Source organism: Gopherus evgoodei, chromosome 6 (assembly GCF_007399415.2).
Source record: "Gopherus evgoodei ecotype Sinaloan lineage chromosome 6, rGopEvg1_v1.p, whole genome shotgun sequence".
NCBI classification, from domain to species: domain Eukaryota; kingdom Metazoa; phylum Chordata; order Testudines; family Testudinidae; genus Gopherus; species Gopherus evgoodei.
The window spans coordinates 63,048,492-63,073,048 of record NC_044327.1 but is presented as its reverse complement, the minus strand read 5'-3'; the positions used below and the strand labels follow the sequence as shown (position 1 = coordinate 63,073,048).

Sequence of the window (24,557 nt, the reverse complement as noted above, 5' to 3'; positions counted from 1 at the left end):
CTGCTTAACATTGTCAGCTCTGTAGGTGTTCACTGGAGAGGTAAATGCATTGGGCAACCACGAACCTGGGGCACACAGACAAATACAGAATTATTGTCGCCTTTAAAAGTGTAATTGACTTTGGCAGATAAACAATAACATTTTATTGTTAAATACTGTAACTTTAAATCATGGACCGCTAACACTGTTTTTTTTTCTCTATATTTTTTCAGTAAAATGTGCAGCAGTATAAAAGAGTGTCTTAAGGAGATGCCATGATGTTGTATCTCCATATTTTACCTGTTTTCTAGTAAATATTATTGCTAATGTCAAAATACCCCTTTATGGTATTGCTTCAGGTAGGTGAAATGTTCCAAGGAGCCTCTTGGTATGTAACGGCTTTCAGCAATGTGATTTGCAGACCAGTTTCGATTTTTGTCTGCAGCTCTTCAGTCTGTTTGCTTGGTAACATAATCACCTACCAGTCTGTAAACAGTTCTTTCAGTTAATCTATAAACATTTTAAAGCAGTACACTAATACGAAACTAAATCCAGCAGCATAACTTCACTTTCAAGTGTGTGCCATGCAGTCATGATGACTGGTGCTCCAAAACGTTGTTATACTCATAAGTGACTAGAAATGGTCTTTTCTTATTCACTTTTGCCTGTGGATACGCTATTCCATCTTCTTGTAAATTTTCACTCCTGTAAAACTTATAGCTAATATGGTTATAGGAGAATGAGCTGGAATATTTCTGACTTGTGCAATGTGCAAAAAATAAGTTCCAAGATCACTATATCGTTGGTAATATGTGAGCCAGTGAGAGCTCAGCATTAACGCTGGTTGGAAATTTTCCCATTAAACTTTTTTTGTCGACATATGTTGAATTGTAAAAAAGCTAAGCTTTTTTCAGAGGAAAATACTAGTTTTCCTCAGGACAGGTTTCTCAAGTCTAGAATGGAATTTCTGGTCAAAACCAAGAGGGAGGAAGAGAGACTGATTCTGTAGCCCACTGATCAGGGCACTTATGTGGGAGACCCAGTCCCTGCTCTGCCGTTCTCATTGGGCTATTCTGCCATGGGTGTGTCTCTTTTTCATGGAAAGTTTCAAAGGGTCTCAATTTTATCCTAATACAGAATGGGAAAATATTAGAAATTTTTAAATTTTTTTGCAGGATGGGAAAAATGGTTTTCCTCCCCACTCTACTAAGCATAGGTTTTAGATCCCACTGTGAGTTTGCAGTGTTAGCAGTTCAACAACAACCTTTTTATTTGTTATAAGAACATAAGAACAGCCATACTAGGTCAGACCAAAGTTCCATCTAGCCCAGTATCCTGTCTTCCGACAGTGGCCAATGCCAGGTGCCCTAGAGGGAATGAACAGAGCCGATAATCATCAAGTGATCCATCCCGTCACGCATTCCCAATTCAGGTAATTGAGCAGTCTGCTATGGAGTCAAAAAGTTTTCATCTATTAAAGGAGAGAGATGGTCCAGTAAACTGGAGAATCTCACATTGACTAATGCTACATTATGTCAGAATTCTGATCATGGTAGATAACCTGGAACAGTACAGTTACTATGTTGTTGCTGGGGGATAGAAAGGGGGACAACTGATGATATAGGGATGATCTCTGAGTGGCACAATACCAGTATGGCTCGCTTTGACAATATCTTTGTACTAGAAGAACGTGGCATGATTAATGAAGAGGTTGAATTACAGATGTTCAGTCCATGCTTTCAATCTCTGGTTCCTAATCTATCTTGTCTGAACTGAATTTAATCAATTTGATCTCATTCATTTCCCTACTTCTGTCAGGCACTGGAAAATACAGAACCGCAGAATCTCATCTCATTAAAAAGGCAATGTAGATCTAAGTGTCATTTTGTGGATTGGTGATGCTTCAGGCCAAAACTTCTCACTATCTTACCTAGAAGATGTATGTGCTCATTGAACAAAGGGAGTGACAAAATAAAATCATGCAGAAGTAGACACAAATGTCCTTTCAGAAAATTTGATCCGCGATAACTTTATCTTCCTAAAGGAATGCTAGACTTCAGTCCTGCTAATCATTCTGAAGCAAGTCATATGCTGTCTTTCATTCATTACCTTATCTTCCATTAACCAGTAAGAAAGTTTCCTCTAATGTTTAACAAAGACAAAAATGCAAAAAAACCCCCATAATGTACATAAAAACAGGCATTACACATGCAGCATGTCGTGTATACAATCAGTCAGGATAGAAATAAGTAATATTTCAACATTCTGATAACTTCCCCTTTTGTTCCTCCTTCTGTCCCAGGGGTTCTCAAACTGGGGGTCGGGACCCCTCAGGGGGTCGTAAGGGTTATTACCTGAGGGGTCATGAGCTGTCAGCCTCCACCTCCAAACTCTGATTTGCCTCCAGCATTTATAATGGTGTTAAATATATAAAAAAGTGTTTTTAATTTATTAGGGGGGTTGCACTCAAAGGCTTGCTATGTGAAACAGATCACCAGTACAAAAGTTTGAGAACCACTGTTCTATCCCATCACCTACATTATACGTTGTTTACTTGAAAGGGGAAAAAATGTAATAATTTTGGAGTTAAATAGATTGTGTTCAAACTTGTATAAAAAACATTTTTGGTATTAACTGACACAATTCAAACCTGCCCAAATATTGTGTTCTAGTCATCTGTAGAATAATCCAAATCTAATTCTATGTTCCACTCATCTGTCACTCTTTTACTACTACATGACCTGTAAATAAAAACAACTTGTATACGTATTTTAGACTCTTTCTTAATGTTAATGTTTTCCTTCAAAATGTCTAAGTCCTATTAATTCTTTCCAATTGTACCCACTTAAATAATGTTTTAAAAGTAAATATTTAAATATACTTGCTAGAATTTTATATTTTCCTTTTAAATGGAAAAATACATTAATAGCTTTCCTTCTCTTCGTCCATAAATAAAAAAGGACTTTTAAAAATCTCGAGAAGCCTAGAATTATTATTGCATACATAATAGGGACATTTGCTAGATTTTTTTTTTTTAAGTTTCTAACTTCTTGCCAGGTTACAAAATTAATATTAACGACTGACTTATTCATTCCACTTTAAACATCTTTAATAATCAGTGTAGACAAAACTTTAAACAAATTACATGGATTCAATATTGTTTGAGCCACTTCAGGCAGAGAAGCAATTTAGTATCTCCCTATATCCAAGATATAATAAAGTGAAGCTGAGTAGCCTTGTAATTCCATAAAGCTGGTACCACATTTCCTCCTCTCTCATAAAGATAAAATAGACTTTTGCAAAAGGACCCCATAAACCCTTATTTTTCCATTAAAAATACATATAAATATGTTTCTTAAACTTTTTTCATCTTAAAGTGTTAATCTTCCTATAAGGACAAGGACAAGATTGACCATATAATGTCATTTTTAAAAGTTAATTTCCCAAATTACCTGCATTAGCCAAAAATAATTTTTCTCTCTCCCAGGTAGATATTAGCTGCATATCTATATTTATCCTCTATATCAATGGTAAGATTCCCTGAGAACTGTGTGATTATTTTTCATTGTAGGAGAAAACAATATAACAGTTGGAATATTTTCCCATTCTGTCTAGTTCAAGTATTATGGGCCTGAACCTACACCATATTAATCAGTTATAAAATTTCCATGGACATGGAATTTTAGGTTCTTATATTAGGCTTTGCAGGATATCTGATACTTAGAGGAATATAATACAGTAATATGCTGCTTTGTTGCAAATAAAGATACCAAACATTTATTTCTCTAAATATTTCCAGTTCGTTTCTACTGAATGGGGTTTTGACCACGTCACATAATGAGTTGGCGGAAATATCCATTAAACTGAAGTGGAGTTTTTTGGTCCCATCCCTTTTCCATGCTTTTCAAATTCATTCTGCCATGGGGAAAATCCTACTCATTTCTCTGTGTGAAGAGAGTCATCTAGCACTAGGACAGTCATTTTTTCACTACACAAGGCAGAGGAAGTATATAGGGAAGCCACATAGAGAGAATGTGCACCATCTACATGAGGCAGTGCAGAAGCACATGCCAGAGGATGTATAGAAATGCACGGAAGAGGCAAGAACGGCACAACAGGAATCCTCTGATCCTTTCCTTCCATTAAAAATAAGCCCTCAGGCCTGAATCCTGCAAACATCCTGTACAGGTGGATTCCTGTGCCCAGTGCAAAGCTCCATTGACTTCAGGGCTCTGCCTGCACACAACAGAGCTTGTAGAGATGAGATCTAAATCTCAAATATTTCTCTAGTTACCAGGCTGGCGTAACATCTGCAGAATAGCCTCCATTGTCACTTGGCATACTGAGGGGTGAAGAGTCTTCTTCCTGATCCTGTGTAGTTCTCCATTGTCCAGCTCTTGTTGTTCCAATTGTCTTTAAAACTTTCTATTTCTGTTTGGTAAATCCAGATATTTCGAAGTAGCCAGAAGGATACTTTGCTCAAGTATAAAGTATAGTTTTGCTAAACAAAATAGCAAGTTTTTAAACTACCACCATTTCATGTCACTGCTGACATTTTTATGGTTAATATTTTTGTATGTCCTGATGTTCCATTTATTTGGATGGGTATTCCATATAAAACTGCTGCCAAAACAGATGTGCTAGAGAGAGACCAACCCACCATATTCGTCAGATCCAAATTTCCTTCCTAAAAGTTTGACTTTTAGTGCAGCCAGAGAGATTGGCAGCCACAAGGTTTGGACCAGGATCTGAGCTTCCTCAAAGTTCAGAGATGGGGTCAGGCTCATACCTGATTTGTATGCACCAGCAATGAAAGTTTTTGTGATACATAGTTAACCAGGTCAGCTCTAAGCCAGCTTTGCAGAGAGGTTCTTTGTGAGGTTCTGTTGGAGCAGAATTTTCCCTTTCTAGGTAGCTGAGCAACCAGGGGAGCCGCTTACACTCCTTTTGGTAGGGAGTTTTGGCCACTGGATCTACATCACATCTGTGTCATTCTGTTTTATGGCTCTTGGGAAATGAATCTCCACATCTGTCTTTCATGATACTTCTGCAAGCTGTAATATTTTCCCTTTAATAATTAATAGTTTAATGTGCTATGAATTTTCAGATTCCAAATATTAGGCTAAATTCACCCTAGCATTTATGCTGGCTTCTGCCAGCCCTAGACTCAGAGGCACCAGGAACAGAAAACTGACTGGAGTGAGATGACAGAAAGTAGCCAAAACTCAAACTGTAGGGGGCCATCAAAGCCTAAAAAATATGCTGTATTAGCTGGGAAGAGGCTATGACCATGAGAGCTATGTTTCAGAAAATCCCCTCAGCATCTTTCAGCAGCAGGATTCCTAGGAAACTACTGTAGGTTTTAAAACTGCCCTCTTCTAGCAAGTATGATGAATAGCTTTTCCTTTCCAGTGTAAAGATGTAATTTAACATCCCTATCGCAGCTTCGGTGAATCTCTGCTTCAGAAAGATAAGTAAAGTGTGTAGTTTCCCCATGTTTTCATTTTACAGGAAAAGGAATTTTAATTAGCTGTAGTAATCCAAAGTGTAAATTGTGAAATTAACACTCATTTAGGTGTACATATTGACTTTCTTGATTTTTAAGACTGGCATGACAGCACATGATAGAAATAAATTAAACATACACTTATATTTGTAAAGGCCTTTTCCCTGGGCTTTGCAAGTAACTTAATTACTATGCAAAATATGTACTGCCATAGTCTGCAAGAACATAAAAAGTTAATTTCTATCTATGAATAAAATGCTTTGTGGCTGAAGCAGAGAGATCTTTACTGAAGAAGGGAGAAGAGACGTTTCCATTCTTATTATCTCTGTCTACATGGAGCGTGAGCAATTTGAAGTGATAAAGCTGTGCGTCCCTCCCCAGGGACCCTTTAGCTGTATGTGATACAGTACATTTTGCTAGGAAGAGGAATACAGCTGTTTTAAATCTGTAACCAGGTTGATGAGTCTTAAGAGAATTTACTGCAGTAATAGGAATAAGATATAATTTACAGAATAAATTAGTGGATAATGCAGGGGAACTGTTATTGGTTCCTGTGAGATGGTGTACCCGACTCCTGGAGGCCTCATGGTCCTGCCACACCCTGGCCCAAGGAAAAGGAGCAGTGAAGGCCTGCCTCTGGGCCTGCCTTGAAAGGCTGCAGTGAAGCAGACAATCAGAGCCCAAAGGCTCAGTTAAAAAGAGCCACAAGGCCTGAACGGATCAGTTGCTGGCTGGGACCAGAAGGATGAAGCAGGACGGAAAGGCTCTGAGACACTTAGGTGAGGGGGCCTGTGAGAGACCCTGCTCAGGCAGGGAACAGACAGAGAACTTCAGCCCTGAGATAAAGGTGAAGAAGAAGGGGCTATGTGGGAAGTTGTCTAGGGAATAGCAGCAATGGAGCATCACTCCAAAAGGAAGCAGCACGGGACTATTATTTGTAGGGTCCCTGAGTTGGGACCCCAAGTAGTGGGCAGGGCCCTGGTACCCCCACTGGCAGAGTGGCCAAGTCCTGAGAAGGTGACAAGTACTGTTTAGAAGCTCAAGAAAGGGCTCAAGGACTTAGCTGAAGACACTAGAGGGCCAACTATTTGTTGAACTTTGTTACCCCCAGAAGGAGACTGAATGTGAGAAGTGACCTGGCTGGAGGGCTGCGTCAATGAGAACCACTGAGGACAAAAAGTTTCCAGGGAAGAAGCCGTGGGGCGGGGGGGTGCTGCTCTATCACAGGGCAGGAACAGACTTAGAGATAGATCAGAAGGGGCTGAGAACTGAGCCCGGGGACAGGGCTGCAGATACAGATACTGACAAGGGCACTGTGATAGGCCCCGGTGGACCTTTAAGAGCTGAACCTGGAGACAGGGCTAACAACATTACCAAGGGCACAGGGACAGGCCCTGTGGGACCTTTTACCCTGGGTGGGATTTGAGCGTTCATGCATATTGACTGTCTGTCACTTGGCCAGAGGGCTGTGCCACTGAAAATTCACCTGATGAGGTTAATAGCTGACAGGGGAGCTGAGATCAAGAGAAAGTGAGTGCAGGTTCACACCTGACTGATAGGAGGCACTCACAAGAGGCGAGTGGCCCTGCCTCAACCTGGTAGCAAAAGTTGGATCTTTTCGGACCAGCCCCTGAAAACAAGGAGAGAGTGGAGGAGTTAATAAGAGTGCTGACTCAGCAGCAGCACAGCTGGGCTGAAACCCAGTGGATACTAGCAGAAGAGCAACAAGAGGCCCAGCTGGCTCTCCAACAACAGCAGAATGTACTCTTGGAGGTACTTCAGCTGCAGCAGCAACAATAACTCCAGCATCATCACTCTTGGGCTTGGCAGGGAGCCCAGCAGCCACAACAGCATCCAAATAAACCTGGCTGTCGCAGATGCCAAAGGGAAAGGGGTCAGACAGGCCTACTAAGCGGATGCAGGTATTGTGGACAAGGGGGGGCGTGCAAGTTCAGTTTGCTCCTGGAGTAACAGAGATAAGGGGGATTAGTGGCATGTGCAGAGCACTGACACCTGGGGAGGTTTGGGTCACAAAGGATGTCTGTGCTCAGATGCCAGAGGCTCCAACTGTGGTGAAAAGGACTGATAAGACGGCCTAGAGCCAAGAAGAGTGATTTCCCAGGGGGAAGGTGTTTTACATATGGGGAACTGGAGTGGGGTATGGCAGGACTGCGAGGCTTCCAGCAGGAGGCCTCTAAGGGCCTGATACACCCTGTCACAGTTCTTTGCTTAATCAGTGGAGTACGCTGAAATGGTGAAAAGTAATATGAGAAAGTGATACTAATGATTTTCGAAGACCTCTCTTATATATTACGTTTGGCAGCCACAGCTAAGCTATCCTGTGTTGAATCTTAAAATTATAGTGACATATCTGCACGTGCACACACTTCATATTACATTTAGTGAATGTTGTATTGCAACTGGCAGGGAGTCAATAGCCTATTTGTACAGTACATATTGTTCAAAAAAAGGGAAGAACATGAGGGGCAGGGTACAGAGTGGGCATGGAAAGAAGGCAACACTTGACTAATCCCAATAAGCCTTCAGTGGGCCTTTTTCCAGCAGGTGGTAAGGGAGCGGAGGAGGGAAGGGGATGCAGCAAGACACTTTACCTGCTACTAAGGGTACATCTACAGTATGAAATTAATTAGAAATTGTTCTATTTGAATTTTCAGAAGTGATTTTATACATTCGGTGTTGTGTTCCCCCACTAAAGTGTGTGAATTTGGCGGAGTGCGTCCACAGTACAGAGGCTAGCATCGAATGTTGGAGGGGTGCACTGTGAGTAGCTATCCCACAGTTCCCGCAGTCCCTCCACCCACTGGAATTCTGGGTTAAGCTCCCAGTGCATGATGGGGCAAAAACATTCTTGCAGATTTTTCTGGGTGTGTGTCATCACTCACTCCTCTCTCCATGAAAGCTGTGGCATACACCATATTGCTACAAGACGGTGCAGTATGGTGCACCGCCTGTCTCCTGGTATATGAATCCACCTGTATGTCCTCTCATCTTTCTATCTACTCTTTTATCTAACCATTTCCCGCCTTTTTTCGGCCACCGTGAACTGAGCTGCACAGCTGCTGCAAACTCTGCTCTCCCGCTCTTGCAGTACTAGCAAATTTCTCCATGTTGTCGGTCCTGGGCTCCTGTGGAAGCTACAGAAAGCAACCATTTCCCACCATTTTTCAGCTATCATGAACTGAGCTGCACAGCCTCCGCCGCAAACTCTGCTCTCCTGCTCTTGCAGCTCTAGTGAGCTTCCCACCTCTGTGAAAGCTACAGAAGACAATCATTTCCCACCTTTTATCGGCCATCTTGAACCGAACAGCTCTCCTATGTTTTGCGACCTTTTTCCAGGATTACCCATGCAGGCGCCATAGTGCAAGCATGGAGCCCGCTCAGATCTCCGCTGCTGTTTTGACCATTGTAAATACCTCGCAAATTATCCAGCAGTGTGTGCAGTACCTGAAAAACCAGGCGAGGAAGCAATGACAGCGCGATTACTATACTGACGAGGACATGGACACAGATGTTCCTAGAAGCACAGCATGTGGTGATTGGGAGATCATGGTGGCATTGGGCCAGGTTTATGCCATGGAACGCCGATTCTAGGCCTGGGAAACAAGCACAGACTGGTAGGACCACAGAGTGTTGCAGGCATGGGATGATTTCCAGTGGCTGCAAAACTTTCGTATGCATAGGGCCACTTTCATGGAACTTCGTGACTTGCTATCTCCTGCCCTGAAGTGCAAAGACACCAAAATGAAAGCAGCTATCGCAGTTGAGAAGTAAGTGACCATAGCACTGTGGAAGCTTGCAACACCTGACAGCTACCGGTCAGTCAGGAATCAGTTTGGAGTGGGCAAATCTATTATGGGGGCTGCTGTGCTGCAAGTAGCCAATGTAATCATTGACCAGCTGCTATCAAAGGTAGTGATTTTGGGAAATGTGCAGACCATTGTGGATGGCTTTAATGTGCTGGGGTTCCCTAACTGCGGGGGGGTGATAGGCGGAATGCATATCCCTATCTTGGCCCGGGCACGCTGGGGCGTCCAGTACATAAACTGCACGGGGTACTTTTCCATGGTGCTGCAGGCACTGGTGGATCACAAGGGAGGTTTCACTGGACATCAACGTGGGATGGCTGGGAAAGGTGCATGACACTTGCATCTTCAGGAATTCTGGTCTGTTTGAACAGCTGCGGGAGGGGACTTACTTCCCAGACCAGAAAATGACTGGTAGCATTAAGGTAGCATTAAAATCTGGGACTATGAAGAATATATTGGGTTTGTGTTGGCTCTACTTAGTTATTTTTAGCAAATTGCACTGAACATACTGTATGTTTTACATGAATTAAAAGCTGCATAGCATTATTACAGAGACAAGGTAGGTGAGGTAGTATTTTTATTAGACTAGTTTCTGTTGTTGGTTTGGGTTTCTTGCGTGATTTCTAAGTAAGTTTCCTGGTTATTTTTTTCTTCCAGTGTGTGGGTGCATGCGATGATTTTTTTGTTTGAGGTGGTCCCTTCTGGAGTATATGAGGGGCAGTAAGTGGTTCTTTAGCATGTTTTGTTTTATTTTGTTTTAAGGTCTTCTGCACAGCTGTTTATCATATTTGGAGTTGTATGCAATCGTCAGAAGGTTACAGGTGGTGAAACCTATGAGGAGGATGTTTTGTTTCTTGCCTTTGCTCAGGAAGATGATGTCGCTCGAGTTATGGAGATTCCATTTCAGATGGCAAAATTCAATTCCATTGTTGTAGCTGTGTTGGCCTCAGTATATTAGAGTGACAATGTGCATGAGGTAGTATCTTTTTATTTGACCAACTGAAGTAATAAAGATATTACATCACCCACTTTGTGTCTCTAATGGGACCAACAGAGCTACAATAACATTGCATACATAAAGCATTATTAGCATCAATGATTTATAAATACAAGCCAACCTGTCTCTCCATCTGTTTGCTTTGAAGTACTTGGCATTAATTGACCAACGCCATATCTACACAAGAAACTTGTGTCAACTGAAGTAACATCAGCATACAGCTCCTGCAGTTAGCACGTCCCTTGTGCATGTGCATATTTGGCTCCTTGTGTCGATGATGTGCATACTCAGCAGGAGTGCTTGTTTCAGTGCACAGTGCAGTGCACCATGAGCAGTTATCCTGGTGTGCAACTCATTACCATCCAGTGCATTGTCTTTTGGGAAGTTTTGGCGGTGCATGATGGAGCCGAAACAAATTGCATGGGGTGACTGGGAGGATGAAGTCAACTTCCCATTCTGCAACTGTTTCCATTCTGTAATGTCGTCTGTATCCCTTAATTTTCATGCCTTTTTTTTCAAAATCCCACAAATCCACGTGGCCCTCCTCGCTGACCACTATCTCCAACATAAGCATGGAGCCTGCACAGCTCTGCAATATTGTCATTATCATTGCAATCATTGGGGGCATAATCCTATAGTATTTGCAGAGCTGCAAGAAGAGCCATGGGGAACATGATGATTCCTTGGAGGACAGATTGCTGTGAGACATAGTGAGAACCGATTCAAGATTGTTGGTGGTATTCATGGAGCAGCTACAAGGGGTGGCGCGCCTCTTCTGGGCCTGAGAGACTAGCACTGACTGGTGGGATTGCATCGTAATGCAGGTTTGGAATGATGAGCAGTGACTGCGGAACTGTCAGATGTGCAAGGCCACATTCCAGGATCTGTGTGCCAAGCTCAAGCCAGTCCTCCAGCAGATGCATACCAAATGAGAGCCATACTGACAGTGGAGAAAAAAGTGGTGATCTCACTGTGGAAACGTGCAACAACAGATTGCTGACGGCTAGTTGGGAATCATTTTGGAGTTGGGAAATTACTGTGGGGACCATCATCATGCAAGTGTGCAAGGGCATTAATCACCTCCTGCTATGCAGGACTGTGACTCTCATCAATGTGCAGGACGTAATGGATGGATTTGTAGCAATGAGGTTCCCGAACTGCGGGAAAGCGATAGGTGACACACATAACCCTCTTTTGGCACCAGACCACCTTACCTCACAGTACAGCAACAAAAAGGGCTGCTTTTCTATAGTTATGCAAATACTGATAGATCTCTGGGGACAATTCATTGACATCAGTATGGGCTAGTCAGAGAAGGTGTGCAACGCTCTCATCTTTAAGAACACTGGACTGTTAAGAAATCTGCAAACAGAGAATTTCTTTCCCAACCGGTGGATTACCACTGGCAATGCTGAAATGCCAATAGTGATCCTGGGCAACCAAGCCTACTCCTTGCTCCCCTGGCTAATGAAGCCATACATCAGCCATCTTAAGAGGACCAAGGAATGCTTTAATTACCAGCTTACCAGTTGCAGAATGACAGCTGAATGTGCCTTTGATCATTTGAAGGGATGCTGGCATTGTTTACTCACAAGATTGGACTTCACTGAGAAATATCTCAGTGGCTATAGCTGCCTGCCGTGTCCTGTATAATATCTGTGAAGCAAAGGGGGAAAAAATTGTACTGGAGTGGAGGACAGATGTCTGCTGAATTTGAACAGCCAGATACAAGTGCTGTTAGCAGAACTCAATATGGAGTTCTGCAGTTCAGGGAACCTTTTGAAAGACCATTTTAATAGTGAGCTACAGTAGTCTGTGTTGTGGTAATGTGCTCTACATAGCCCTGCTCTTTTGCAGCCTGGTATGAATTATGTGGTGATTGCTGTACATGTAGGGATATAATATTGTCCATACAGCTGTTAATTTTTTTGTGAATGATTTTATGAGTTGTGACACGGTGCAGTAATAGGTAATTGGTCACTTTCAGAACTGATGAGCACCAGCCAGCATATGTTGTGAACTAATAAAGACGAATTACGTTCCCGATAATAGAATTTTATTTTGTAGCAAAACCAGTGCCAAAAAACCCCATGTCAGAGATTGGGGAGAATTTAGTGACTATAAAAATGCGAATAGAGAGTAATGGGGAAATTAAAGTTGGGGAAAACAGCCCTAATCAATTAGACTTATTTGACTTGTCCAGAAGTTCTCAAACTGGTACATTATTGGCAGGGGAGGAAAGTAAGGATGAAACTAGATTTCATGGAGATGTATGAAGCAAAATAGCATTAGGATTAAAATTAACCAGCTAAATATGTATTCAGTAATATTAGGTGGCTAAGTATGTTAATTTACTCATTTCATAATATTTAGTAAGGTGTTGGTACCCTTCCTTTTGCACTGCTGCTGACTGCTGCGTGGCCTTCAGAGCTGGGCAGCCGGAGAGTGGTGGCTGGTGGCTGGGCGTCCAGCTCTGAAGGCAGCGCCACTACCAATAGCAGCACAGAAGTAAGGAAGATCAGTTTTTCCTACAAATTTGTTTTTAATGGCTAGGAGTAAACAAATATGGTCGCCGGTCACAGATGATGAGTCATTGCTCTTCACATTTAAATTATAGAGGGAAAATGTTCCATGACCTCTGCAAATAGCTGCTCGTGACAAGTGGCCTCTCTTTAGAGGTGGTTGCTAAGGGAGGTTTTTCTGTATTTGTACTTTGGGAGGCTATCAGGTACTATAGTGATGGGCACTCTTAGGGCTTCTCTAGATTACCTGCCGGATCGGTAGGCAGTGATTGATCCAGCATGGGTTGATTTATTGCGTCTAATATAGACACAATAAGTCGACTGCTGTGCGTTCTCCCATCAACTCTGGTACTCAACCAGAACGAGAAGCGCAAGTGGAGTCAATGGTAGAGTGTCAGCTGTTGACTTACCACAGTGAAAACACCACGGTAAGTAGATCTAAGTATGTTGACTTCAGCTATGTTGTTCACGTAGCTGAAGTTATGTATCTTAGATCGACCCTGTGTGGTAGTGTAGACAAGCCCTTACAAAAACCTGAATGGATGGATAAAAGACATAGACAGACCAAGCAAGACTATATACTTTACAATGGCAACTGAGTCAGTAGGTTGTGGCTACAACATTTTTGTCCCTTGACTCAATTGAAAAATATATAGACGTTTTAGTGTAGATAGGACCTAATTGTAATCCTGTACCTGAGCGAAAGCCTTGGATGAGCCAAGGTTTTAACCTGATTTTTGGATCCCATCTATTCTGCTGAGTCATTAGACAGCTGGGTAGTAACCTGGTCCCCTGACTCAGTTATAGTTTAATTGTGATTGGCTCTGAACATAGTTTATGTTCACCAGAATATGGGTAATAGATAGTTAGTAATTGTGGCAACCATTAATATTTCATTGTTGACAGAAGCCTAGGCTGGCATAGAATTATATTCCTATGACCGGGTTATGACACTTAGGCCTGGTCTACACTACACGTTTATACCGAATTTAGCAGCGTTAAACCGATTTAACATTGCACCTGTCCACACAACGAAGCCCTTTATATCAATTTAAAGGGCTCTTGAAACCGATTTCTGTACTCCTCCCCGACGAGTGGAGTAGCGCTGAAATCAGTATTGCCATGTCATATTAGGGTTAGTGTGGCTGCAATTCGACGATGTTGGCCTCTGGGCGGTATCCCACAGTGCACCATTGTGACCGCTCTGGAAAGCCATCTGAACTCAGATGCACTGGCCAGGTAGACAGGAAAAGCCCCACGAACTTTTGAATTTCATTTCCTGTTTACCCAGCGTGGAGTGCTGATCAGCACGGACTGTACGGGAGATACTGGATCCGATCGCTTTATGAGGAGACAAATCTGTTCTATCAGAGCTCTGTTCCAGAAGACGAAATGCCAAAGCCTTTGAAAAAATCTCCAGACAGAGTCCACAGCAGGGACTCAACACAGTGCTGCGTGACAAGCAAAACGGAAAGCCAAAGAATCAAATGGATGCTCATGGAGGGAGAGAATGGGGACTGAGGAATCCAGCTATCCCACAGTCGCCACAGTCTCTGAAAAGCATTTGCATTCTTGGCTGAGCTCCCAATGCCTGAAGGATCAAAAACATTGTCCCAGGTGATTCAGGGTATATCTTGTCAATTTACTCCCTCCCCCCCATGAAAGAAAAGGGAAAAAAATCGTTTCTCGTTTTTTTTCAATGTTGCCGTATGTCTACTGCATGCTACTGGTAGACGTGGTGCTGCGGCGCTGAACAGCAGCATCCCCTCCCTTTCCTTTCCTGATGGCAGACGGTGCAAAATGGTGGAAAACCGTCCTCATCATCCCGTGAGTGTTCCTGGCTGGCTTCGGTGAGGTCGGCCGGGGGCGCCTGGGTAACAATGGGAATGACTCCTGGTCATTCCCGGCAGACGGTGCAAAAGGATTGAAAACCATCCTCATCATAGCAACTAGGGGCTGAGCTCCATGTCTAATGAAGAATCTGTACTGCCTGGACTGTCATAGCAGTGGGAGGCTGCCTCCTCATTTTATCTCACTAAAAAGTCAATATTTCTTATTCCTGCATTCTTTATTACTTCATCACACAATAGGGGGGACACTGCCACGGTAGCCCAGGAGGGTTGGGGGAGGAGGGAAGCAACGGGTGGGGTTGTTGCAGGGGCACCTCCTAGAATGGCATCATCATTTCTGCAGGATCTCTGGGGCTCTGACCCAGAGCGGCTGTGCTCTCTGATTCTCTAGTACACTTGCCCCATATTCTAGGCAGGACTGACTCTATTTTTAGACAAAACATAAAGAAGGGAATGACCTGGGGAGTCGTTCCCATTTTAGTCCATGTGCCCCCGGCTGACCCCAGCGAGGCCAGCCAGGAGCGCCCATGACAGCAGCAGGCGGTACTAAAGAACTGATAACCATCATCGCCGATTTCCAATTGCAGATGGTGCTATAGCTGGTAACCGTCTCTGCCAGCTTGCAAAGGCAAATGAATGCTACTAGGTAGCACTGCAGTACCGCGTCTGTCAGCAGCATCCAGTACACATATGGTGACAGTGACAAAAGGCTAAACGGGCTGCATGGTTGCCATGCTATGGCGTCTGCCAGGGCAATCCAGGGAAAAAGGGCGCGAAATTATTGTCTGCCGTTGCTGTCATGGAGGAATGATTGAGTGACGACATCTACCCAGAATCACTTGCGACACTGTTTTTGCATTGGGATCTCAACCCAGAATTCCAATGGGCGGGGGAGACTGCGGGAACATTTTATTCACATGTGTAATTAAAGAAGAGTAATAAAGAAAATATTTTCAGTGTAACCTCTGTATGTGAAACTGCTCATAACTTGGTTAATTATGAGCAGTAGTGGAAGATGTCAAATCTTGATTGATACTTATACAAGCTCACCAAAACTTTATTTAATATGACTACTAAACTGTAAGTAATATAATATCTCTCTTACTTTGCTCCTTTACTTTTCAGAGTTTTTATGTTACATTCTTTTTTTTTAAAGCAGTGAAACTGCAAATGCCAAACCTGAAGTCTTGAATGATGATCCATTTCATACTGTGTATGGGTTTTTTTCTTTTTGCTTCTGCAGAAACCACTTGTTTGCTTTCTCTTGGTTTCTTAGCTGATAGAATTTCTTACAAACACTTTTACTTTCCTGTCAATGGATTATGTTCTCTGGAGAGGGGATCAGCTGGAATCATGGCAAAAAGAACCACTGTTTCTTTGATTTTTTTTGATTCACCATCCCGTTCCCAGAATTGCGTTGTTCCCTCTCACAGGGGGAAGACTTGTCTCTCATACAAATTACTGGTCCATTTCTGGGCTTTGTTAACCTTCTTGAAATCCTTGGAAAGAAGCCCTCTCTGTAGAGAAGAGAAGGTGGCATTGGAGCAACATGCTGGCCCAGTAATTTTATGGCTTTTAATATCTCATTTTAGCAGTAACTATTAGGCATTACTTAACTTAAGTACTCAGTTCTCCAGCTACTTCTGTGACATCATTGGGCCAGTGTAAATTGAGTTAATTCCAGATTGACACCATTTTAACTCAGAACAAAATCTGGCCCATAGTCCTTGGTAAATGCAAAGATTTCCATACTAACTTAAGATGCACTGTTACAAGGTACTATTAAACTAATTTAAGAGAGCACACACAAGGAGTTGGCACCATTTTAACTAGATCAGTTTCTAAACTAATTTTGTTAAATTGGTGCAAATTTTGTGTATTGACAGGACCGTAGACACATTTTATATACCGAGCCTTAGAAGGCTTTTTTGAAAGTGCCATTGTTATCATGAAGAACATGTATAGCTCCTGGAAAGTCAAGCACTGACATATAGTATATTGAATAATGATTATAGATTCAGTGACAAGAATATAAGAAAGTGACATGGTAAACTAAGAAAAGTAGATGTGGAAAAATAACAGTAACATAAGAAGCTATAGAGCCCATAGAAAGACAAATGAACTAATTTATCTTCCTTTTTATTTCCCTCTTTATTATGTCTCTCTTCAATTTAAACAGTGGTAGCAGGAGAAACTTAGTGATGTATTGAGATGCATTATTATATCTGGTTTATTTTAAAAAGTTCGAATGCGCACACTTAGCTGGTCTGTGCAAACTTATTGCCCCCATTGTTGTTTGTCCGCCACACTAACACATTTTCCTTTTGTTTAAATCTTGATGTAAACGCTTCAGGGCAGCAACTTCTTACTCTTACTTCATGGTTGTACATCCCTTAGCACATTGGGACTCTAATCCTGATTGGTACCCTGTGGATGCAGCAGTAATGCAAATAGCTAATAATACTGTGCAGTCAAATTGGATGTTTCTTCACACAAACTTCCGCCATTTTTCTTTGAAACACCAAAATAACATTGTATGAAGTGGGAATGCATCTGCCAGATCAGTAATCTAATGAAATCAGTGGCAAGCATTAAACTACCTGTTTTGTGTAAGCAAGTAAAGCAGGATAGAATTTTTTATTTAACCCCCTTCCCAACACTCACAAGCACATGCGTGCAGAGGGTTATTATCTACCATCTGTTTTATCCACAGTAGTTTCTATCAATTGTGTTATTTTGAGTTTTATTAGTGTTTAAGCACTACTTTGAATCTGTTGTGTTGTTAACTTTGGCTGAGACTATGCGTAAATGACGATAGCAATCTCAGCATGTTAAGATCATAACTGTTAGATTAATGATGGAGCTATTAGCTCTGAGCTGGTGTATTGCATTAATGGATGTGTAAGTTCAATCAAATACACTGCCTCCAGTGTCTCTGCATAATGGTATTTACTAGGTCTCAAATGGACTGCTGAGAAAAGTGAAATATAATCTTCTGTTTTATCTGCAACTTAAAAAAATAGATAATGAAATCATTCTCTTCCTAGCACATATTTTACTGTGGTTTGTGGAATCACTTCCAGAAGAACAGAGGTAATTGTATGCCTAAGTTATTTGCTAAAATGGAATGTGTATTTACTAGGGACATTGTGATCTTTAGAAACAATTAGAGTTAGTGATGCAGGTATTGTACATTCCAGCTAAACTTAAACCCAAAAGTCAATGACAAATTAACATTCTGTTATAAATGAAGAGTAAGAAAATAAAAAAAAGAACACACTAATTCCCTCCTTTTTATTTTTTCTTCATAGAACCTGGAGAAAGTGTTTGTGGAATTCAGTCATCAGGAGCTGTTTGAGTTCTATAACAAGGTCCAGCTTTTACCATTACCATTTCCAAATATATTTTAAGGACTTCTATTTCAAACTGATAAATCTCATATTAAATACTCCTGCATCACTGTTTCCCCATACTGCAGAGATGCTTGCACTTAACTTCCTTTGTAAACACCTTATGCTCCTCAGCAAGAATCATTTGCTTATATGAGTAAAATCTGATGAAACTAGAAAAAAATGAAAATAATTTTATTAAATCATTGAATTTGTTAGTTTGCATATAAAGCATTTAAAAAATCGTGATTGCATTCAGTGTTAGAATAAATTTAATACAGTGGTTTGGTCATTCTTAAATATATCTTGCTGTTAAATCTAGAAGAGGAGCTGAGGACTAACGGGAGGAGCAATCTGGAAGAAGTGTTTTTGTGTGTTGTCCTCAGCCCAAAATGCTAGGCTCTTAATCCAGTCAAAATAAACTCTTATTATTTTTTTACGTTGTTATTATGCATTGGAAATTCACATCAAAACAGCTGTGCATGCAAAAAAGGAAGTACTTAGACAACTGTTTCTTTAAAATTTGAATATTTAAACTGCAGCAGTGAATTCTAATAGCTTCATGTAAAAACAAATATTCATGAGTAGGAATTTTGTATTGCCATATGAGTAGATTTAATATCCATAGTTGCAGATTCAGTTATTTCTTGTCTGTTTGCATGTTTCTATACAACATTTTATATGAATTCTTTTTTGTTGTTGTTGCTTTAAATAGCTGGAGACTATACAAGCACAGCTGGATTCCCTTACGTGATGTTTTTGAAGACTTGTTTCTCCCTCGCACTCCTGCCACCTCATTATTTTGAATTGAAGATAGATTGCCAAGCTATGTTCGCTGATGAATTCAATAGGTTGCTTCCTGTAAAATTATATGGCTTATCTCCTCTTAGACCAGTAACATTAGCCAAGGGAGATCATTGTTAAGAGTTCTGAGCTTCTAATTGATTTTCTCTTGTTTTTGAACCAACAGCATTTGTTAACAGTGTTACGTGAGAAAAAAATGTAATACCATACTGTTGGTTTATAGTTCTTTTATACTTTATTACCTGTGTTGCTTGATTCATTACACATCTGATGGCAATTCACATACTAGTGAGGGACAGGAATAAAATCTGTATCAAAGTTATTAAAAGAATATAGAACTTAAGGAGTAACATTAGTAGTAGTAGTCAAAAAACAGACAGAATTGTCTCCATCCTTTTGAATTTCTCCCTTCCTTCTCTCCCCTCTGCCCTCCGCAGATAGTGTTGATTGCAAATTAGCCAAAATACATAAATAAAAAAATGAAAAAAGTGGGTTGTCTTAGTTTGGGTCATTTAATTCGATTTAGTTGCATTTATATTCATTTTTGGTTTCTTTTTGTTCTTGATGATGTCACTGATTTGAATATTTGCTTTTGACATTGAGATTAACTAGGGCTCCTGGGGACTGCAGTAGTACAGATAAGAAATAATAATAATCACTGAATATAAAAAGGGAAGGTGAGAATAGATTGTTAAGAACACTGAACTAGTCATGAGACCAAATTCCTGAAAGCCATTCATTGATCCTTCCTAATATTGTCTGTTTTTATTAATGTAAGTAAAAATATTCATAAAGTGAAATCTCTCAAAATCCAAGTTAACAATATTTTCACATTATTGTGGGATGAACTTAAGTCCAGTAGCACTTGATCCTGTTAGAGGGCTAGAAGTCCTCGTCTTGCCTGTCACTGCAGAAAACAAACTTTATCTTAATAATAGGAAAGGTAAGTGAATCTTCCATTCTGGGCTAATAGGAGGTGAAAAGAAATAGAAATTCAAGATGTTATCATGCCTTTTTTTCAGCTAAACGACTTTGTGAACATGGCTTTGCACTTTCACTTCCAAATCCTCCAGTGGGCCTGGTTAACGCCCAGTGCAGCATTTGGTAGGCGTTCTCTTGAGATCTCAGTTTGGGGATGACATGAGTTTTAAGTATCACCAAAAACATACTTTGAGTATCTGGGATTTGGGTCCCCTTGTGTCTAATTTGTGGCATATATTGTATAACAGATCACCAACTCACTTTGTTTTTAGGAAGGATGTTATCAGTTCCAAAATTTCAGACAAGAGAAGTGAACTCTTCAGTGGCTGTAAGATTAGAGGAAAGGCTTTGAGGACAGCAGCCTACTCAGAAGAAAGAGTGAGTAAAGGGCACCAAAGAGATCACAACCAATAGGGGCAAACATATCTACTGAAGGAAAATTTTAATTGCTGATAACATACCACCACACTTGCAATATAGTGTGATACCATCAATGCAGTGATCCCACTGGGCAGAGGCAATACAAAAAAAAATTGTACACTTGACGCATATTGAATCAGTATTGTTTTTCATGGGGCAGAAAGCAAACATTTTGAACTTCAAGATTGACACAACACCAAAATTAAATGGGTAGATTGACCTGTCTTAATCTAACATAATAGTTGTTAGTTGTATCTTAACTGAATCTTAAAAACAAAATGAATGTCTCTGCTTCAGCTGAGTGCATTGTTTGCTAGCATTTCCATTTGCCTCATAATCAGTTTTGACTCCAGCAGGCTGCAAGGAGCCTTTTGGCTTGCCATTTATTTCTACTTTCCCTTCCTGACCATCTCCATTCTAGAAGGCCAATAAAGGTCTCAGTGTGCACTAGTCAAAATTTAAAACCTTATCACTACCGAAGGTAAACATAACTATTTTTTGCCTAGTAAAAAGGGCCTCAGCATTTCTAACTAGGGGACATTTTTACCTGAAAGAGTAGCCTTCTCGCTCTTCATGGGCAGCTTCAGGCAGGCATCGTCTCAGTGCCGTCCTCTGGCCGTGAAAACTCAGGTGGCATCAGACCAACAAAAATAAACACACAATCTAATATGAATTGTTATCTGACACTCTGTGTCCCTGCATGCTTTCACAAACAATACTAACATGGATGAGCAATATTGCAAGTATGGTCTTTCTCAGTCTGAAAATCATATGGCTAATGGCTTCTCCCTGGAAGAGAGTGAAATAAAAGAATGGTATTCAAATCTGTTCATGCAGGTATATGGGGCTTTGGGATCAAATCAGTTCCCAGCTATCTTAGTGATACAGTGGGAAATGTTATGGACAACTGAGACTATTCAGTCATCAGAAAAGTTGGCTTACATTCCTGGCTTCTCCCAGATTATATAGAAAGGAATACAGGTTATAGGGCAAGCTGAAGCAGTCTGTGAAATACACCAGGAGAAAATACATTCATACAAGTGCTAGCTAGAATAAGTGCAGCTTCAGTAACTGCCTTTTGTTGCCTCAGAGCTATCCAACCAGCCCTATCTGGAGTTAGACCCTGATTGATGCCAGTCTCTTTGATTTTGGAACTAAAAGGGCTACCTATAACTTTTGATCAGATAAGGTCACATGACATTGTCCATGGGGGGGGGGGTACCCTATGGAGCTGTGAAGGATAAGAACAACTTTTTCCCATTCTCAACAGATGAAAGCTTTTACAGCCTGCTCACCATCCTATTTCTAGCCTCAGAGAACTGGGGACAAATGGAGCAGGGCCCTGTCTGAAGCATCTAAATAAGTTCCTGCAAAAGGCTTGTCTTCAAAGCATTCCCATTTTAACATACCTACCATTCTTACGTTTTGAAAAAAAAAGGATCCCATCCATTTGCCCCTATTTTGATCACTATTATTGATCTTACATGTGCTCCTAGTATCATGGTAACAGTAATATTGCTTTAGAGAAGAAGGAAATTCATCTGATCTCTTCCCAGACATTTTTTTCCTCTTTAGGGTTCTGTACACAGAGAAAGCTGAAGCGAACATACAGTGTGATACAGTTCCAGGAGTACCTTGAATTCATGATAAACACAGACTTGTAGTGCCAAGGAGGTCAGTAATAGGCCTGGACTGAGGATAAATACTATCAGGTAAAAGGTCTCATCCCAGAAAAATATTAACGGAAAATGAAAATGCAAAACAAGTGTCACAGAACCAAAAATCCTATTCTTATTGGAATCTGTTGAAAATTCTGATCTCATACACAGGAATAGCAGCAAAGAATCCTGTGGCACCTTATAGACTAACAGACGTTTTGGAGCATGAGCTTTCGTGGGTGAATACCCACTTCCTCAGATGCATGTAATGGAAATATCCAGGGGCAGGTATATATATGTGTGCTAGCAAGCAAGCTAGAGATAACGAGGTCAGTTCAATCAGGGAGGATGAGGCCCTGTTCTAGCAGTTGAGGTGTGAAAACCAAGAGAGGAGAAACTGGTTCTGTAATTGGCAAGCCATTCACAGTCTTTGTTCAATCCTGAGCTGATGGTGTCAAATTTGCAGATGAACTGAAGCTCAGCAGTTTCTCTTTGAAGTCTGGTCCTGAAGTTTTTTTGCTGCAGGATGGCCACCTTAAGGTCTGCTATAGTGTGGCCAGGGAGGTTGAAGTGCTCTCCTACAGGTTTTTGTATATTGCCATTCCTAATGTCTGATTTGTGTCCATTTATCCTTTTCCATAGAGACTGTCCAGTTTGGCCGATGTACATAGCAGAGGGGCATTGCTGGCATATGATGGCGTATATTACATTGGTGGATGTGCAGGTGAATGAACCAGTGATGGTGTGGCTGATCTGGTTAGGTCCTGTGATGGTGTCGCTGGTGTAGATATGTGGGCAGAGTTGGCATTGAGGTTTGTTGCATGGATTGGTTCCTGAGCTAGAGTTATGGTGTGGTGTGCAGTTACTGGTGAGAATATGTTTCAGGTTGGCAGGTTGTCTGTGGGCAAGGATTGGCCTGCCACCCAAGGCCTGTGAAAGTGTGGGATCATTGTCCAGGATGGGTTGTAGATCCTTGATGATGCGTTGGAGGGGTTTTAGCTGGGGGCTGTATGTGATGGCCAGTGGAGTCCTGTTGGTTTCTCTCTTGGGTTTGTCTTGCAGTAGGAGGCTTCTGGGTACACGTCTGGCTCTGCTGATCTGTTTTCTTATTTTCTCATGCGGGTATTGTAGTTTTGAGAATGCTTGATGAAGATTTTGTAGGTGTTGGTCTCTGTCTGAGGGGTTAGAGCAGATGCGGTTGTACCTCAGTGCTTGGCTGTAGACAATGGATCGTGTGATGTGCCCGGGATGGAAGCTGGAGGCATGAAGGTAGGCATAGCGGTCGGTGGGTTTTCGATATAGGGTGGTGGTAATGTGACCATCACTTATTTGCACCGTGGTGTCAAGAAAGTGGACCTCCCGTGTAGATTGGTCCAGGCTGAGGTTGATGGTGGGGTGGAAGCTGTTGAAATCATGGTGGAATTTTTCCAGAGTCTCCTTCCCATGGGTCCAGATGATGAAGATGTCATCAATGTAGCGTAGATAGAGAAGGGGTGTGAGTGGACGAGAGCTGAGGAAGCGTTGTTCCAGGTCGGCCATGAAGATATTGGCATATTGTGGGGCCATGCGGGTGCCCATAGCAGTGCCACTGATCTGGAGATATATATTGTCATCAAATTTGAAATAGTTGTGTGTAAGTATAAAGGCACAGAGCTCAGCAGCCAGTTGTGCTGTGGCATCATCAGGGATAGTGTTCCTGACAGCTTGTATTCCATCTGTGTGTGGGATGTTTGTGTAGAGAGCCTCTACATCCATGGTGGCTAGGATGGTGTTTTCTGGGAGGTCACCAATGCATTGTAGTTTCCTCAGGAAATCAGTGGTGTCGCAGAGATAGCTGGGAGTGCTGGTGGCATAGGGTCTGAGTAGAGAGTCCATATATCCAGACAGTATATTACATTGGTGGATGTACACAGGAATGTTTCAGTGATCCAGAGTTCACAACATATATTCAGGTATCCCGTCTGCATCTCCCCCCTTGATAGAGATCTAGTTCCAACTGTATATTCTTCACTCCCTCAACTGATGAATTCTGAGAATCAGATTTTATTTTGAAGGGATCTTCCCAATTCAGCTCAGGGAATGGATTCTAGAAAGAGAGAGCATGACATCCACTATCTGGACCATAGTGATTCATAATGTCTCAGAGCTCTGCTCCTTTCATGGATAACAGTAATTGTGTCTGATAGGCTTCTCAAAATAACTGGGAAGAAAATGACTGGATTTGGCCCTACCCTAGAGAGACATCTCCTGTTCCACAGTTTAACTGCCATGTTAAACCAGAGAAACATAGCCTTGAGTTCCTCCAGGAGGGCCTTAATGTGGATGCATGAGTCTCCAAGCAAAGAGATCAGGTGTCTGTATTATAAATGTTCAAGAAAAAGGGAACACTAAATGATTCCTTATGACCTTTGTAGAGGTGTGGCCTAAGCTAGTGCATATTATGTGATCAACTTTAATCCGGCCCTGTAGGTTATGGAGCATGACCTTGGAATCTTACTCTGCTCCCTACACTAGTACCCAGATTGAATGTCTGCAGGGAATGTCATTACACTTCCTGTCCATTAGAGTAGACCTCCTGGCTACTATCTCCAATCAGTTGAGTACTTTATTTGAAGTTGCAAACT

At 41.5% G+C, this 24,557-nt stretch overlaps 1 protein-coding gene across 2 annotated transcripts in view; it reads left to right on the top strand.

Moving 5' to 3' along the window:
- Positions 1-19,353, top strand: part of COMMD10 (COMM domain containing 10) — a 156,582-nt gene extending 137,229 nt beyond the window's left edge. Inside the window, exons 6-8 of one of the 2 annotated variants that reach the window (XM_030566543.1) lie at positions 17,729-17,774; positions 17,993-18,052; positions 18,786-19,353. In XM_030566543.1, coding sequence (XP_030422403.1) covers positions 17,729-17,774; positions 17,993-18,039 — 93 coding nt within the window. In that variant the 3' untranslated portion in view covers positions 18,040-18,052; positions 18,786-19,353. The remainder of the gene's footprint in view (positions 1-17,728; positions 17,775-17,992; positions 18,053-18,785) is intronic. The other variant, XM_030566541.1, reaches the window with a different exon arrangement.
- The last annotated feature ends 5,204 nt before the right edge of the window (positions 19,354-24,557 follow it).